The sequence below is a fragment of the Protobothrops mucrosquamatus genome, unplaced genomic scaffold (genome assembly GCF_001527695.2).
Source record: "Protobothrops mucrosquamatus isolate PMUCROS unplaced genomic scaffold, P.Mucros_1.0 scaffold2139, whole genome shotgun sequence".
Taxonomy (NCBI): Eukaryota; Metazoa; Chordata; class Lepidosauria; order Squamata; family Viperidae; genus Protobothrops; species Protobothrops mucrosquamatus.
The window spans coordinates 156,012-171,640 of record NW_015388238.1 but is presented as its reverse complement, the minus strand read 5'-3'; the positions used below and the strand labels follow the sequence as shown (position 1 = coordinate 171,640).

Genomic DNA, 15,629 nt, shown 5'->3' with positions numbered 1-15,629 from the left:
AAAAAAAGTACGATTTTGTTTAGTTGCTAGAGAGACTGTTTTCCGAAGAGAGAAAACGCACAGTAGTCATTTTTGACAGTTTGACTGAAAGACAGAGCTAATTTTATTCGGTTTAGTTTGCTCCGGCTGTTGTCAACCAACCGCTGCACACGGGCCTCTTGTGATCGTTCAAGTGGCAATATCTGTTGAACTTCTCCTTCAGATGCTGTCGGTACCGTTCTCTATTGCTGTAGAAGGACTTGTTGTTGGCCATGAAGGACTGGATCTCATCTTGCGAGATGAATATTTCTTCATCGGAAGTGCATTCGGACTCATCCTGGAGAGCACAGGGAGAGAGGAGAAATGCAGGTCGTCCTTGACTTAACAACCATTCGTTTAGTGACTGTTCGAAGTTACAACGGCCCTGAACAGGGTAACTTATGACTATTTTTGACACAACCATTGCAGCGTCCCGAGGGTCACCTGATCAAAGCCCAGTTTTAATTTTTTGGTGGTGGTTGTTCGGTGAATGCAATCATTGTTAAATGAACTCTTTTTAACCAGTAGGTTACTTGTAGGATAGCCAGAGCATGTAGACTTATAGACTGCTTCACAGTGCTTTACAGCCCTCGCTAAGAGGTTTGCAGTCGGCGTATGCCCCCCACCCCAACAATTGGGGTCATTTTACCGACCTCAGAACGAGGGAAAGCTGAGTCAACCTTCAGACGGTCAGTATCGAACTCCTGACAGTGGGCCGAATTAGCCTGCAATAGCAATAGCACTTAGATTTATGTACCACTTCATAGTGTTTTTATAGCACTCTCTAAGCCAGTGATGGCAAACCTTTTAGAGACCGAGTGCCCAAAAACTGGACCCGCCCCTGCCCCGTCCCCACCCCGCCTGCCCGCAGGGCCACTCATCGCCTCCAGGGCCCGCCGCAGATCGCCCAGGCAGCCCCGCAGCGCCATGGCGGCCACACCCTCTGCCCACGCCCCGCAGCATCAACTGTATGCGTTGGGGCATGAGGGCAGAGTCTTGTCTATGCTGTCTGGCTGCCATGTCCTTGGTTGCGCTGCTCCGCGTGGGCCACGCTCAGGGGCAACTCTCCTCCAGGGGGGCTGCTGGTGAGGAGGGGGTCGCGGACGGAGGCAAGGCTGGGGCAACGGCATGTGTGCCCACAGAGAGGGCTCCGAGTGCCGCCTCTGGCACCCGTGCCATAGGTTCACCACCACTGCTCTAAGCGGTTTACAGAACCGGCATCTTGCCCCCAACAATATGGGTCCTCACTTTACCAACCTCGGAAGGATGGAAGGCTGAGTCAATCTTGAGATGGCCAGGATCGAACTGCTGGCAGTGGGCAGAGTTAGCCTGCAATACTGCATTCTAACCACTGCGCCATCAGGGCTCTTAGCAGAAATAAATTCTGGTTTCTGACCAAATTAAAAAAATGCTGGAAATTGTCGTCACACGACAGCAGGACATGGCAAATAGTCTTAAGCACCCAAGTAGGATCACATGACAGTGGGGGGGGTTGCCATTGGAACTTTGAGCCTGGATCCTAAGCTCTGGGAAGGTCTGTTGTAATTTCAAAAAGTCGCTAAGCAAGCCGAAGTTATGTCCTTTTTGAGTGACAGTTATCTTTGGGCTTAAATTGTTTATGATGTATTGTGTCCAGAGACACAAACTGCGAGGGATGTAGGAGGAGAGCCGTGTGAGTTTACGATGTCAAAAAAAAATAATTATCAGGAACCTGGTAAAATCTTTTCTGTATTAAAAGCCAGAAGATTTTGTGAGCTGCAGCTTACATTATCAGATGCCCTGAGCGGTTAGACTGATAAGAGCATTTGAATTGGGTGGCTGAATGAATAAATAAATGAATTAAAATAACAAATAAATAAATGACAAAGATGGTTAGGAGACTGGAGACTAAAACATACGAAGAACAGTTGCAGGAACTGGGTATATGTCTAGTCTAGTGAAAAAGGAGGACTAGGGATGACATGATAGCAGTGTTTCAGTATCTCAGGGGCTGCCATAAAGAAGAGGGAGTCAAGCTATTCTCCAAAGCGCCTGAAGGCAGGACAAGAAGCAACGGGTGGAAACTAACCAAGGAGAGAAGCAACCTAGAACTGAGGAGAAACTTCCTGACAGTTAGAACAATTAACCAGTGGAACAACCTGCCTCCAGAAGCTGTGAATGCTCAAACACTGGAAGTTTTTAAGAAGAGATTGGACAACCATTTGTCTGAAATGGTATAGGATTTCCTGGTCAAGCAAGGGGTTGGGTTAGAAGACTTCCAAGGTCCCTTCCAACTCTTTGTTATTCTATGTTCTATATTCTATGAGTAAGTGAATGAATACATGAATAAGTGAATAAATAAGTAAATAAATGAGTGAATAAATGGGGAAGTGAATAATTGAATAACAGAATAAGTGAATCAATGAATAAGTAAATAAATGAATGGATGGATGGGTAAGTGAATGAATAAATGACTGGACAGATAAGCAAATAAATGAATGACAAAATGGGTAAGCGAATGACTGACTGAATGACTGAATAAGTGAATAAGTAAATAAAAGAATGGGTAAATGAATAAATGAATAAATATGTGAATCAATGAATCTCTCACTTTGCCCAACCTTATCTGAGCTAATTATCAATTAATTCTCCCAATCACTAGCTCCAACATTTCTTGAAAGACAAGAGACTTAACCACCCGGGTCCATATTAACCAACGTTGCCTTCCCACTCCCCTCTAACAAAAGCAGACTACAAGGCCAACTCATCCTTGGAAGTCCCAAAGGTGCATTTTCAAGAGGCAACTGGACTTTCTTTGTTTTTCCTTGAAGACGTTTCGCTTCTCATCCAAGAAGCTTCTTCAGCTCTGACTGGATGGTGGGGAAGGGAAGGATTTATACTCCTTGCAGACAGCCGATCATTTGCATCCTTTTAGAGAGTCATTGAGGCCCCCTGGAGGCTTATCTGTGTTCTCAGGGTCAACTGAGTGGTGCAAATGGGTGTGGAGCCTTCTTGAGACTGTTGAAAGGACCCGTGTTGTAAACTGGAGATAGATGATGTCCTATCCCACCCCCTCTGTTGAGGGAGGGCTGTTCAATTTGGACACAGATGGCCACTTTGACCCCTCTTTAAAACCAGCGGTTGTCTCTGTCCAGAGTGCGGACACAGATAAACTTCCAAGTGGCCTCAACGACTCTCCAAAACAGGGGTCTTCAAACTTGGCCCTTTTATGACTTGAGGAATTCAACACCCAGAATTCCTCAGTCAGTATGCCTGGCTGAGGAATTCTGGGAGTTGAAGTCCACAAGTCATAAAAGGGCCAGGTTTGAAGACCTCTGCTCTAAAAGGAATGCAAACGACCAGCTGTCTGCAAGGAGTATAAATCTTTCCATTCCCCGCCACTCAGTCAGAACTGAAGAAGCTTACTTGGACGAGAAGCGAAACGTCTTCAAGGAAAAACAAAAAAAACCCCAGTTGCCTCTCGAAAAAGCAGCTTTGGGACAACCGCGACCCGGATGACTGAGACTCTCCACAGATGCTCCTCCTTGTAACTTACCAGGAGTTCCACCAAGCTCTTCGTGCCCTTCCCCGATTCGGGAGCAGGAGCTGCCTCTGAAGATTCCTCACACAACAAGGCTGTTTTCCTGTGCTCCAGCCAAGGTACCGTAGGCGGCCCAGCTTTTTCTGCGCGACAACAGATTTCGGCATGGGGGTTTTTGGTCTTCTCTCGGTGGAAGTCTGAGTGCGTGGCGGTCCCTGGACCCTCTCGGTTACTTGTCTCCACCAGGCAGCTGCTCAGCTTTTGGATCTGGAGAACAGAAACAGCACATCAGAGGAAGGGGGAAAGTGCAGCCATCTGCCAAGTAGTCCCGGACTTAACAACAGTTTGTTTAGGGCGGGGATCTTCAAACCTGGCCCTTTTATGACTTGTGGACTTCAACTCCCAGAATTCCTCAGCCAGCGTGAGACCCCTGGTTTAGTGATTGTTCGAAGTTACAACGGCACTGAAAAAAAGGGACTTATGATCGTTTTTCACGTTTATGACCATCCCGGCATCCCCATGGTGATCAAAATTCAGACGCTTGGCAACCGACTCATATTTATGACGGGCTGCAGTGTCCCGGGGGTCACGTGATCCTCTTTTGCGACCTTCTGATCAGCCAACTCAATGGGGGAAGCCAGATTCACTTAACAACCGTGATACTAACTGAACAACTGCAGTGGTTCACTTAACAACTGGGGCAAGAAAGGTCGCAAAATGGGGCAATATTAACAAACGTCTTCATTCAGCAACGTAATTTTTGAGCTCAACGGCGGTTGTAAGACGAGGACTACCTCTATTCCCTGACCCCTCCTGAGTCAAACCTAACTGAAAAATTGTCAAAGATTTGGGGGGGGGGGAAAATCCACTCTTATGTTTTCTAACCTTAGAAACTTTGAGACCCGTGGACTTCAACCCCCAGAATTCCCAGTCAGCATGCCCGTCGCTGAACTTTCTGGGAGTTGAAGTCCACAGATCTTGGGATTACTGCTCGATGTTACAGTGTATGACCATAACTGAGCCTGGAACTATGAATGTAAGCCACGGCAGTCATTAAGCAGGTCACTGCGACTGCACCTGACTTACCTTTCTTGCACTGGTCATTAAGAGAAACGCCACAATAAATTAAGCACATGCTGCAGTTGTTCTAAGTCAGTAATGGCGAACCTTTTAGAGACCGAGTGCCCAAACTGCAACCCAAAACCCACATATGCATCGTCGGGTGCCGGGTGGGTGTGGCCCATTGGCTGGGTGTGGCCCATTGGGTGGGCGTGGCAGTGGTGGTAACGGCAGACTGGGTGGGACTAAAACGTTCAATCAATCAATTCCAACTTTCAAGATCTTTTTTTTCCCGCGAGAAGTTGAAATTGACTGAACCTTTTTTTTTTTTTTGGCACACGGCGGCGGAGGCCTAAAGCGAAAAGGTTTTATAAAACCCAGCTGAAGGCCTAGGACTGGGGCGACGGCGCGCGTGCCCACAGAGAGGGCTCTGAGTGCCGCCTCTGGCACCCGTGCCATAGGTTCGCCACCACTGTTCTAAGTGAACTTGTTTTCACCAATGGGTGCGGGTTTTTTGGCAAAATATGGCAAAAAACCCCACTGGAAATTGCAGTTGCATGACTGCGGGATGCTGCAAATGGGTCATACAAGTGAGCTAATTGCCCAAAATGCAATCATGTGATCATTTTGTGTGTGCGTGTGTTGTGTGCAGGTGTGTGTGTGCGCGTGTGTAATAACTTTGAAAATGGGTCCTAAGTAGCTTTTGGGGAGTTCGTTGTAACTTTGAATAGTTGCTAAACAACCGGTAGTAAGTCAAGAACTGCCTACAATAGTGTCAGGGGTGAAGGATCGGGGCTACACGTTAAATACCAGTTAAGCTGATTTATTGCTCCTGCCTGTACATAAGAATCTAGTCAACTAACGATCAGCAGTAGCTAGAGAAGAGTTAACAGAATGAAAAGGGGCTGGATTTAAACCACTTGTGGGAACATAAAAATTCTAGGCTGATTCCTCCCTTGACTCCACCTCCAGGCTCTGCCTCTCCGAATAACAGAGTTGGAAGGGACCTTGGAGGTCTTCTAGTCCAACCCCCTGCTCAGGCAGGAAACCCTATACCATTTCAGACAAATGGTTGTCCACTCTTTTCTCAAAAATCCCCAGTGTGTTGGAGCACCTTCTGGAGGCAACTCGTTCCACTGATTAATTGTCCTAACTGCCAGGAAGTTTCTCCTTAATTCTAGGTCGATTCCCTCCTTGATTAGTTTCCATTCATTGCTTCTTATTCTGCTTTCAGGTGCTTTGGAGAATAGATTGCCACACACACACACACACCTCTTCTCTGTGACAGCTCCTCAAATACTGGAACACTGCTATTAGTCCTTCTTTTCACTAGACTACTTACCCAATTCCTGCAACTGTTCCTCATGTGTTTTGCCTCCAGTAGCCTAATCATCTTTGCTGCTTTTCTCCGGACTCTTTCCAAAGACTCAACCTCTTTTTTATAATATGGTGACCAGGACTGGATGCAGTATTCCAAGTGTGGCCTTACCAAAGCATTGTAAGGTGGTATTAACGCTTCAGGTGATCTTGATTCCATCCCTCTGTTAATGCAGCCCAGGACTGTGTTGGCTTTTTTGGCAGCTGCAGCACACGGCTGGCTCATATTTAAATGATTGTCCACTAGGACAATCCTTGTCCTACAAACTGACCCCAATCAACTTATCATCTTTTATCAAATACCCAGTTGACCCTTAGCAATTTATTGTCCCCCTTTTGACGTCCAATCACTTATTGACCCCCTGGACATTCCTACTCAGCTTTGGCGGTTGATACTGACCACTTTGGGAAACCCTGGTTTAGACCACCCTCTCTTAGACCACTGTCCAAGAGAGGGTGGTCTAAACCAGGGTTTCCCACCCTCTCTTAGACCACTGTCCAAGAGAGCTAGGATTGCTCTGTTTTGTGGTGCTGTGTTGAAATCCACTTGGCAGTTTTGCAAGTCTCCTTCCTGGTGTTGTTTTTTTTTAACCTTACTCTCAAGAGCAGGGGTGTCAAACTCAATTTCATTGAGGGCCGCATCAGCATTGCGGTTGCCCTCAGGGGGGCCGGGTGGGTGTGGCCAGGGTGGGTGCAGCCTACTGGGTGGGCGTGGATGGAGTGGGTGTGGCCAACTTGGTGGGCGTGGCTAGCTCTACATCGTTTGCGTCAAGGGTGCCTGTGGGGGCCTGGGCAGGAGTGGGACAGATCTGAGGGTCTCTGGCAGAAGCGGGTGGGACCGTGGCAAGTGCCAAGGCATGGTCCACTGGAGGAGCCTCACTGCCTGCCGAAACCCTCCGCTGGAGCCGATCAAGCCAGATATGTGAAGTAGGTGAGGGCCATTTGCTGGCCACTTCCAGGTGATGGTGCATTTCTTCATTCCTCCCCAGCATGCACCCAGGGGGCGGGGGCAACACAGCAGGGGCTGGTTCCTCGCTGGTTCCAGATGGCCTTGTGGAGCTAAGACTGAATATGTTTCAGTATAGATGGCTACCACAAAATTGTACATTGGCTCCCGGCCGGCCTGGGCCAGGGCCAAGGCAGCGGGGGCCGTTCCCTCACTGTTTCCAGGATGTCTTCGCGGGCCACATGAAACCACTTCGCGGGCTGCATCCGGCCCCCGGGCCTTGTGTTTGACATGTCTGCTCAAGAGCATTAAGAATTTGTTTGCATTTCCCCAGGTAGGGCTGGTTGAACTGTCTGTTGTTGTTCAGGAGATGAGGACAACAAGGACTGCTATATATTTGGTTAGATCCCTTTCAGTCTCTCTGACGTTTGTCTACCTGCCCCCATTTTCCAATTTGCTCAAACCCTGGAAGGGTGCCATTTGTCTACTTAAGATTTATTTATATGGTCGCACAATTCAAAATGTGACTTTAGTTGAGAATAAAAAAGAATCATCAAATCAAATGACCAAAAAAAAAAAAAAAAAGCAAACAAATACATACCATTCAAACCAACAGACAATAATCAGAACTCAAACTCCTAATCAAATCCGAATAATCAATCAGAAATCAGAACTAATCAAATCAGAATAATCAATTAAAAATCAGAACTAACCAGAATTAAACAAATCAAATCAGAACTAATCAAATCAGAATAATCAATCAGAAATCACATCAGTCAGAAATCAGGATCAATCAGAAATCAGAACTAATCAAACCAGAATAATCAATCAGAAATCAGAACTAATTGATCAAAAAATCACAACTAATCAGTCAGAATTAAAATGTTCTGCAACTCATCAACTGGGTATTCACTCATCCTGATGCATGGACTGGGGGACATCCAAATCTTGTTTGCTTTTCTTGGGGAGGGGCACTGTCTTTACAAAGGGAGGGGTCTACCCCTCCTGGGTCCCACCCAATGGCACAGTTTTGGGGAAAGGACCCAGAGTCTTCCCTCCCTATTGGGGTGTGTGAGAGATGCATGCCCCCCCCATGAGGCTTTCCCTCGGAACTGAATTCCCTTGGAGCAGCATCTGGGCTCTGCCTCTTTAGGAAAGCTTTTAAAACTTGGCTCTTCCAGCTGGGCCAGGGCCAGGGCCATTAGCAAACCCGATAACTGTTTGATCATTTCATTTTTATATTCTCCAAGGCCTTATTATTACATTTATCCCTTCCCATTGCATTTGGGCTTTACGAGACATTTTAAAACCTGCAGCTGCTTTAACAAGAGGCGGCCTTCTAAAATGAATTGAACCGACCAATAAAATTGCAAAGGGGATGGTGATGATGATGATGATAATAACAACAATAAAGTTGGAAGGGACCTTGGAGGTCATCTAGTCCAACCCCCTGCTCAGGCAGGAAACCTTATACCAGGGGTAGGCAACCTTGGCTCTTTTATGACTCGTGGACTTCGACTCCCAGAATTCCTGAGCCAGCATGTAAAAAAAGATGTTGAGACTCTAGAAAGAGCGCAGAGAAGAGCGACAAAGATGATCAAGGGGACTGAAGGCTAAAACATATAAGGAACAGCTGCAGGAATTGGGTATGTCTAGTTTAATGAAGAGAAGGACTAGGGCAGTGGTGGCGGACCTATAGCACGGGTGCCAGAGGCGGCACTCGGAGCCCTGTCTGTGGGCACACATGCTGTTGCCCCAGCCTTGCCTCCGTCCGCGACCCCCTCCTCTCCAGCAGCCCCCCTGAAGGAGAGTTGCCCCCCCCACAGAGCAGCGCAACCAAGGATATGGCAGCCAGGCAGTGTAGACAAGACTCTGCCCTCACACCCCATCGCGCGCAGTTGATGCTGCGGGGCGCAGGCAGAGGGCGAGGCCGCCATGGTGCTGCTGGGCTGCCTGGGCGATCTGCGGCGGGCCCTGGAGGCGGTGAGTGGCCCTGTGGGCCGGGAGGGTGGGGGCGGGACAGGGGGTGGAGCAGGGGCGGGTCCAGTTTTTGGCCACTCGGTCTCTAAAAGGTTCCCCATCACTGGAGTAGGGGTAGGTAATATGATAGCAGTGTTCCAGTATCTCACGGGCTGCCCCAAAGAAGAGGGAGTCAAGCTATTCTCCAAGGCGCCTGAAGGCAGGACGAGAAGCAACGGATGGAAACTCATCAAGGAGAGAAGCAACCTAGAACTAAGGAGAAACTTCCTGACAGTTAGAACAATTAACCAGTGGAACAACCTGGCTCCAGAAGTGGTGAATGCACCAACACTGGAAGTTTTTAAGAAGAAACTGGACAGCCATTTGTCCGAAATGGTATAGGGTTTCCTGCCTGAGCAGGTGGGTCAGACTAGATGACCTCCAAGGTCCCTTCCAACTTTATGATGATGATGATAACTTGCCAAGACTGAGAAACATTGTCTTGTTTGGTTTGGTTTGATTAAAAACTGCTTCCATTCATTTCCCCTGAGATCTAAACACAAAGGAGACATTCCTCTCATCCATTTCTCCACACCTCTAACCAACTGCCACTTTATTCATAAACGCCCGAGTATTAATTTATGGCTAATCCGGTTCCTCATTAACCGGCTTCATTGTCTCCTTTTTTTTTTTAAACAAATTAAAAAAAAATCACCCTAACGAAGTTGGACAGCTTTTCTCCAACAACGATGCTGAACTCGCAGCCGTGTCACCTACTGCCCTCGCGCTGGTTAAGGGGCCGTGGGAATGACATGTGAGGGGAGGAAAGAGGTCGGGGAGGAGAGGGGGGGGGAGAAAGCTGGCCGACAAAAACCCTGACCCCGAAATGCCCCCCCCACGCTTACGTGCTCAGCTTCGCACTTCTTGTTTTTCTTCTTCTTCTTCTTGTTTTTGCCTTTCGTGGTAGCGTCTTCCGAATTCGCCCAGCATTCCACGCAACTGTCCCCATCCTCTTCTTTGTCTTCGCAACGGTGAATGCACGCATCTTCCCCTGTGAGAAAGAAAGAGAGACTGGAGTGGAGTGGGGAGGAGACACCGCCCTCCCCCCCCAAGAAGCCATGCCTTCCATCCAAATCGTGCTCCGATGTCGGAGAGCAAACCTCTGCCGTCGGGATCAAGCAGGGAATTAGCCTGGACTCATTATGTAGACACAAGAGGGCAAAGGTCTGACCTCCCCTGAGTGGCCTTGGAGCCTTATCTACTTGTCTACGGAGATGCTCGGTTCTTCCAGGTCAGGGTTGTCCCAAAGGTGCTTTTTCGGGAGGCAACTGGACTTGATCTTGTCATGGCTAAGACAGGAACTAGTCTCCTAGTGATTGGCCCAAAGGCACCCAGCTGGCTTTCACGCTAGCTAAGGCAGGATTCGAATTCACCACCTCCTGGTGATTGGCCCAAAGGCACTCACCCGCCTTTCGTGCTAAAGCGGGACTAGAAATTACTGTCTCCTTATGATTGGCCCAAAGTCACTGAACTGTCTTTCATGCTAAACCAGACTAGAACTCACCGTCTCCTGGTGACTGGCCCAAAGTTTCCCAGCCGGCTTTCTTGCTAAGACAGAACTACAACTCACCGTCGCCTGGTGACTGGCCCAAAGTCACCCAGTTGGCTTTCATGGCTAAGGCAGCACTAGAATTCACAGTCTCCTAGTGATTGGCCCAAGGTCAGCCAGCTGGCTTTCATGGCTAAGGCAGGACTAGAACTCAGCGTCTCTTGGTGACTGGCCCAAAGTCACCCTGCTGGCTTCCGTGCTAAGGCAGGATTCGAATTCACCACCTCCTGGTGACTGGCCCAAAGTCACCCACCCACCCACCTCTCATGTTAAGCGGGACTAAAATTCACTGTCTCCTTGTGATTGGCCCTTTCAGGCTAAGCTAGACTAGAACTCAATTCTGGCGATTCCACTGAAACACACAACTGTGCCAGACTAAATAGGCCAAGAATGGGGAGTACGGACGGATCAATCCACTAGATCAGGGGTAGTCAACCTTGGCTCTTTTATGGCTCGTGGACTTCAATTCCCAGAATTCCTGAGCCAGCTTAGCTGGCTCAGGAATTCTGGGAGTTGAAGTCCACGAGTCATAAAAGAGCCAAGGTTGACTACCCCTGCACTAGATTAATACATCATCTGCCTCACGGCCACCTTTAGGGGTTAAGCACTTCCTCAAAACTTTTCTTTTTCTGACCTGCCTTTTAAGTCAGTCTTGACTTTTGGAAGAGACTCCCAAAGGGGGGGGAGGGGGAGGAACCGGAAAAAAGGAGAAGCCCCACAAACCCTTTTAACGGTATTCCTACCATTTTCATCGTGGTTGCAAATCCCTTCGGTGCAAGCGATGTCCGAACCCTCCCGTGAACCAGTTTCGCTGCCTTCCATGCTGGAAGAATAGCCACAATCGCTGCCATTACAGTGAGCAGATAAACCTGGAAGAGATGTAGGCACCGTTCGCACGAATGGCCAAAGACACAGGCCGGCCTTGTAAGATACCCCCACCAGATGGGAATCCACTCATCTCTGTAACACGGAGTTCCCCAATGTTTCCAGCTTTGCGGAACAGTCGGGGGGGGGGGAAGGGGAGAAGGGATGGTTCTACGCAAGCGGCCGGCAAGCGGGCACGCGCAGTTCCATTTGCGTGAGCGGCGTATACACGCACCTGCTGCTCACTTAAACGGAGTGCGCACATTTGCCCGCTGCTCGTGCAAGAGAAGATTTGTGTGTGCGCACTCTCCAGCCCTTTCTGCGGCCCGCTTGCAAACCCCTCACGGCCCACTAGTGGTCCAGGGCCCTGGGGCCCCCTGCTCTAACATATACAATTTTAAATTTTATAATAAAGTGGCAAGAAAATGTCACAAGGTAGCCCTGTTGTTGAAAGATCTATTTTGGCCACCACTTTGTCTGTGTGTATAATATGGATGTACATTTATTTTGATTTCTTTATCTGTATCGTGCCTTGTATTATTTTTAGAATTAACTCAAGGTGGCAAAGTCACCCAGCCATCTTTCATGATTAAGGTGGGACTAGAACTCACAGTCTCCTGGTGATTGGCTCAAAATCACCCAACCAGCTTTCATGTCTAAGGTGGGACTAGAACTCACAATTTTGTGATTGGCCCCGAGTTACTCAGCTGACTTTCATGGCAGGATTAGAACTCTTAGTTTCCTGGTTTTTAGCCTGGTGCCATAACCACTAGACCAAACTGTGTGTGTGTGTGTGTGTCCAGTAGTGGCCAAAATTGTAGAAACCTTTTGGGAAAATTGTACAGTAGAAATGCCACCTTTGGTTAAGTTTCCACCAATTTTTCTTCTTAATTTCTTTATAACTGTAGCCTTGTTCACTTAATAATACTATTTTACATCGTTTTCTGGGCAATCAGTCAACTCTTTGCACCATGACTTTAATTTTATTACGTTTTATAAGCTCACTCAATGAAAGAACACAAAAAAACCCAACCGACTTGATAGCAATCACATCACACACTGACAAATGTCCTCCTCTCGGCTTCAATACATGACATCCATCACTGAATCCTACTCTGATCTGATTGGCTCATTGCCAAAACAAGATGACACCAGATTGGCTCTATAAACACTCATGCTCATTGGCTACAATCAGATGAAGGAAAGCTACCTGAGATCAACCTAAGCAAGTTGTGCTTCCTTTTTTCTGGTTATTTGGCTATAACTTTTCATAGAATACAGTACAGATAATTGAACAAACTTTGTTGTGTTACATTCTTGATTAAATTATCTTTCCATGGATATATAATTTTATGGTACTACTCCAAAAAAAGTGTTATTAGCCATCGAACCTCAAAAATACACTTTTCCCAAAAGGTTTTCACAATTTTGGCCACTACTGTAGAATGGTATGTCAAGTGTACAGGAGTACCACTGGCAAAAAAGCCTGCTGGATTTGGTTTGAATCTATTGCATGTTCAGTTAAACACACAAGTAAAATACTCATGGCCCAAAAAGTCTGTATTGGCTTGAATTCAACAGAATCTGAAGGACCACAGGTTCCATAATCCTGCTTTATCATAATAGCAGCATGGCTAGATTATAACCCCCCCCCCCCCCCCGGTACGTTCAGAGATTTTGTTCTCCCGTGGCAGAGCCACAAGGAACAAAAAAAGCTTTCTTTTCCGTTTCTGATTCACTGCAGCTTGCGTCAGCCAAGCACAATGCTTGGACAATCCAAGTTTTTTATTACCAAAAAAAAACGACGACGACAACAACCCCACACCAAAAATACCCAAGCTTAAGACTGTTCCAAACAACCACAGTCAACTTGAATCACAGCTGAGAATTTAGCCACAAAACTGAACTGCGGTGAACTGAAATTAAAAACAAAACCTCACCCTCCCGGCAGCTGTGAAACGGGAACGAGTAAAAAGCCACAAGTGTTATTATTTTTTTTTTGCCTTTTATTTATTGTTCTTGACTGACAGAGGTACTTCTTTCTTGAGAACACTTCAGATCAGGGGTCTTCAAACTTGGCCCTTTTATGACTTGTGGACTTCAACTCCCAGAATTCCTCAGCCAGGCACGCGTGCCTGGCTGAGGAATTCTGGGAGTTGAAGTCCACAAGTCCTAAAAGGGCCAAGTTTGAAAACCCCTGCTTAAGATATAAAAATGCCACAAACATGAAATATAATGTTATGCAGGTGGTCCTCGCTTAATGACCAGCTGCTTCCCTTGTCAGTGTTGGTGGGAGTGGTCTTGGTGGTTCCTTAATTAGGCTGTTGTTTACCACTTGATTGCTTGTCTGAGTTGGTAGTTCCTCTGTATATAAACAGAGTGCAACCCCCACTTCCTTCTAGCACTGATGATGTTACCTAGTTGGGTCCTGAAACGTCTGCAAGAAAACCACCAAGCTCAGAGAGCACCAAGGATCCCACAGTCCTTTCTGCTCCTCCTCTTCCTGTCTGCAACCCACACTCCCTTCTAGCACTGATGATGTTACCTAGTTGGGTCCCGAAATGTCTGCAAGAAAACCACCAAGCTCAGAGAGCACCAAGGATCCCACAGTCCTTTCTGCTCCTCCTCTTCCTGTCTGCAACCCCCACTCCCTTCTAGCACTGATGATGTTACCTAGTTGGGAAATGAAATGTCTGCAACAAAGCAACCAGGTTAAGAGACCACCATAGTAAACGATACCCCAATCAAGGAACGACCAACTCAAACTATCATTAAACAACAGCTTCATCTAGGAAGCAGCAAGAACACACCCACCAACATTGACAGGGCAAGCCATTTTATGCATAAACAGTGCAAACCCCTCTCCCATCTAGCACGGATGATGTTACCTAGTTGGGTCATGAAATGTCTGCACACACACACATACACAAAAAAAAAACCAAGCTCAGAAGCACCAAGGACCCCACATCAACCAATCAATTTGGTTATTTAACCAGAACTTAACCCCCGCCCCCACCCCACCCCCAAGGTGACTTGACCTACCTTTCTTTATTTTAGGTGAACCCGGTAAAGCGCCACCAGTGGGACAAGTGCAAGAAGCATTTGCGTTGGTCACAATGACCTCGACGCAGCTGCTCCGCTCTTCCGTGTTGCCGCAGGCCGTGCAGCCGCTTTCCAAGAAATTTTCCTTCAAAGAGATAGGAAGGAATGTCAACGCCACGCCCGGCTCGTGTGTGCAAGCAGGCAGCGACTTGCGTGCCCAGGAGATCCAGCTGCTGCAAATGAGGGATCATGCCACTTGAGGATGTTCCTTAGAGCAGGGGTCTTCAAACTTGGCCCTTTTATGACTTGTGGACTTCAACTCCCAGAATTCCTCAGCCAGGCATGCGTGCCTGGCTGAGGAATTCTGGGAGTTGAAGTCCACAAGTCATAAAAGGGCCAAGTTTGAAGACCCCTGCCTTAGAGCATCCTCGGGAAAACCGGGAAATGATGGGACTGTGTAGAAGAGCTGCCAACAGCTACTGGTGGTCCCCAACTTATGACCGGTCCTTTAACGACCATCCAGAGTGACAACGGACCCACCAAAATACCTGCGACCCATTTTCAAAGTTATGGCTGCGCACACAAACCAGCGGTCATATGATTACATTTGGGGCACCTGGCAACTGATTGGCGATGGAGATTCAGGTCAGGGTTGTCCCAAAGATGCTTTTCCAGGAGGCAACTGGACTTTCTGGTTTTACCTTTGAAGATGTTTCGCTTCTCATCCAAGAAGCTTCTTCCGCTCTGACTGGGATGGTGGGGAATGGAAGGATTTATACTCCTTGCAGACAGCCGGTCATTTGCATCCTTTTAAGAGAGTCATTGAGGCCACTTGGAGGTTTGTCTGTGTCCTTATCTGAGTAGTGCAAATGGGTGGGGAGCCTTCCTGGAACTGCTGAAAGGACCATGTTGTATACTGGAGATAGATGTTGTCGTATCCCTCCCCCTCTGTTGACATAGATGGCCTCTTTGACCCTCTCTTTCAAACCAGTGGTCCTCTCTGTCCAGAATGTGGACACAGACAAAGCTCCAAGTGGCCTCAAGGACTCTCTAAAAGAAGGCAAATGACCAGCTGTCTGAAAAGAATATAAATCTTTCCATTCCCCACCATCCAGTCAGAGCTGAAGAAGCTTCTTGGATGAGAAGCGAAATGTCTTCAATCTTTGGCTAATCTAAAGAAAAGAAGAAATAGGGGAGACGTGATAGCAGTATTCCAGTATCTGAGGGGCTGCCAC

General features: G+C 47.5%; 1 protein-coding gene across 2 annotated transcripts in view; it reads right to left on the bottom strand.

Annotated features, from left to right (window-relative positions):
- Nucleotides 1–15,629, bottom strand: part of GGNBP2 (gametogenetin binding protein 2) — a 45,754-nt gene continuing 30,125 nt past the window's right edge. For both annotated transcript variants that reach the window (XM_015824145.1, XM_015824144.1), the window contains exons 9-13: nt 14,395–14,539; nt 11,232–11,357; nt 9,785–9,930; nt 3,554–3,805; nt 1–316 (exon numbers count right to left, since the gene is read on the bottom strand). In XM_015824145.1, coding sequence (XP_015679631.1) covers nt 113–316; nt 3,554–3,805; nt 9,785–9,930; nt 11,232–11,357; nt 14,395–14,539 — 873 coding nt within the window. In that variant the 3' untranslated portion in view covers nt 1–112. The remainder of the gene's footprint in view (nt 317–3,553; nt 3,806–9,784; nt 9,931–11,231; nt 11,358–14,394; nt 14,540–15,629) is intronic.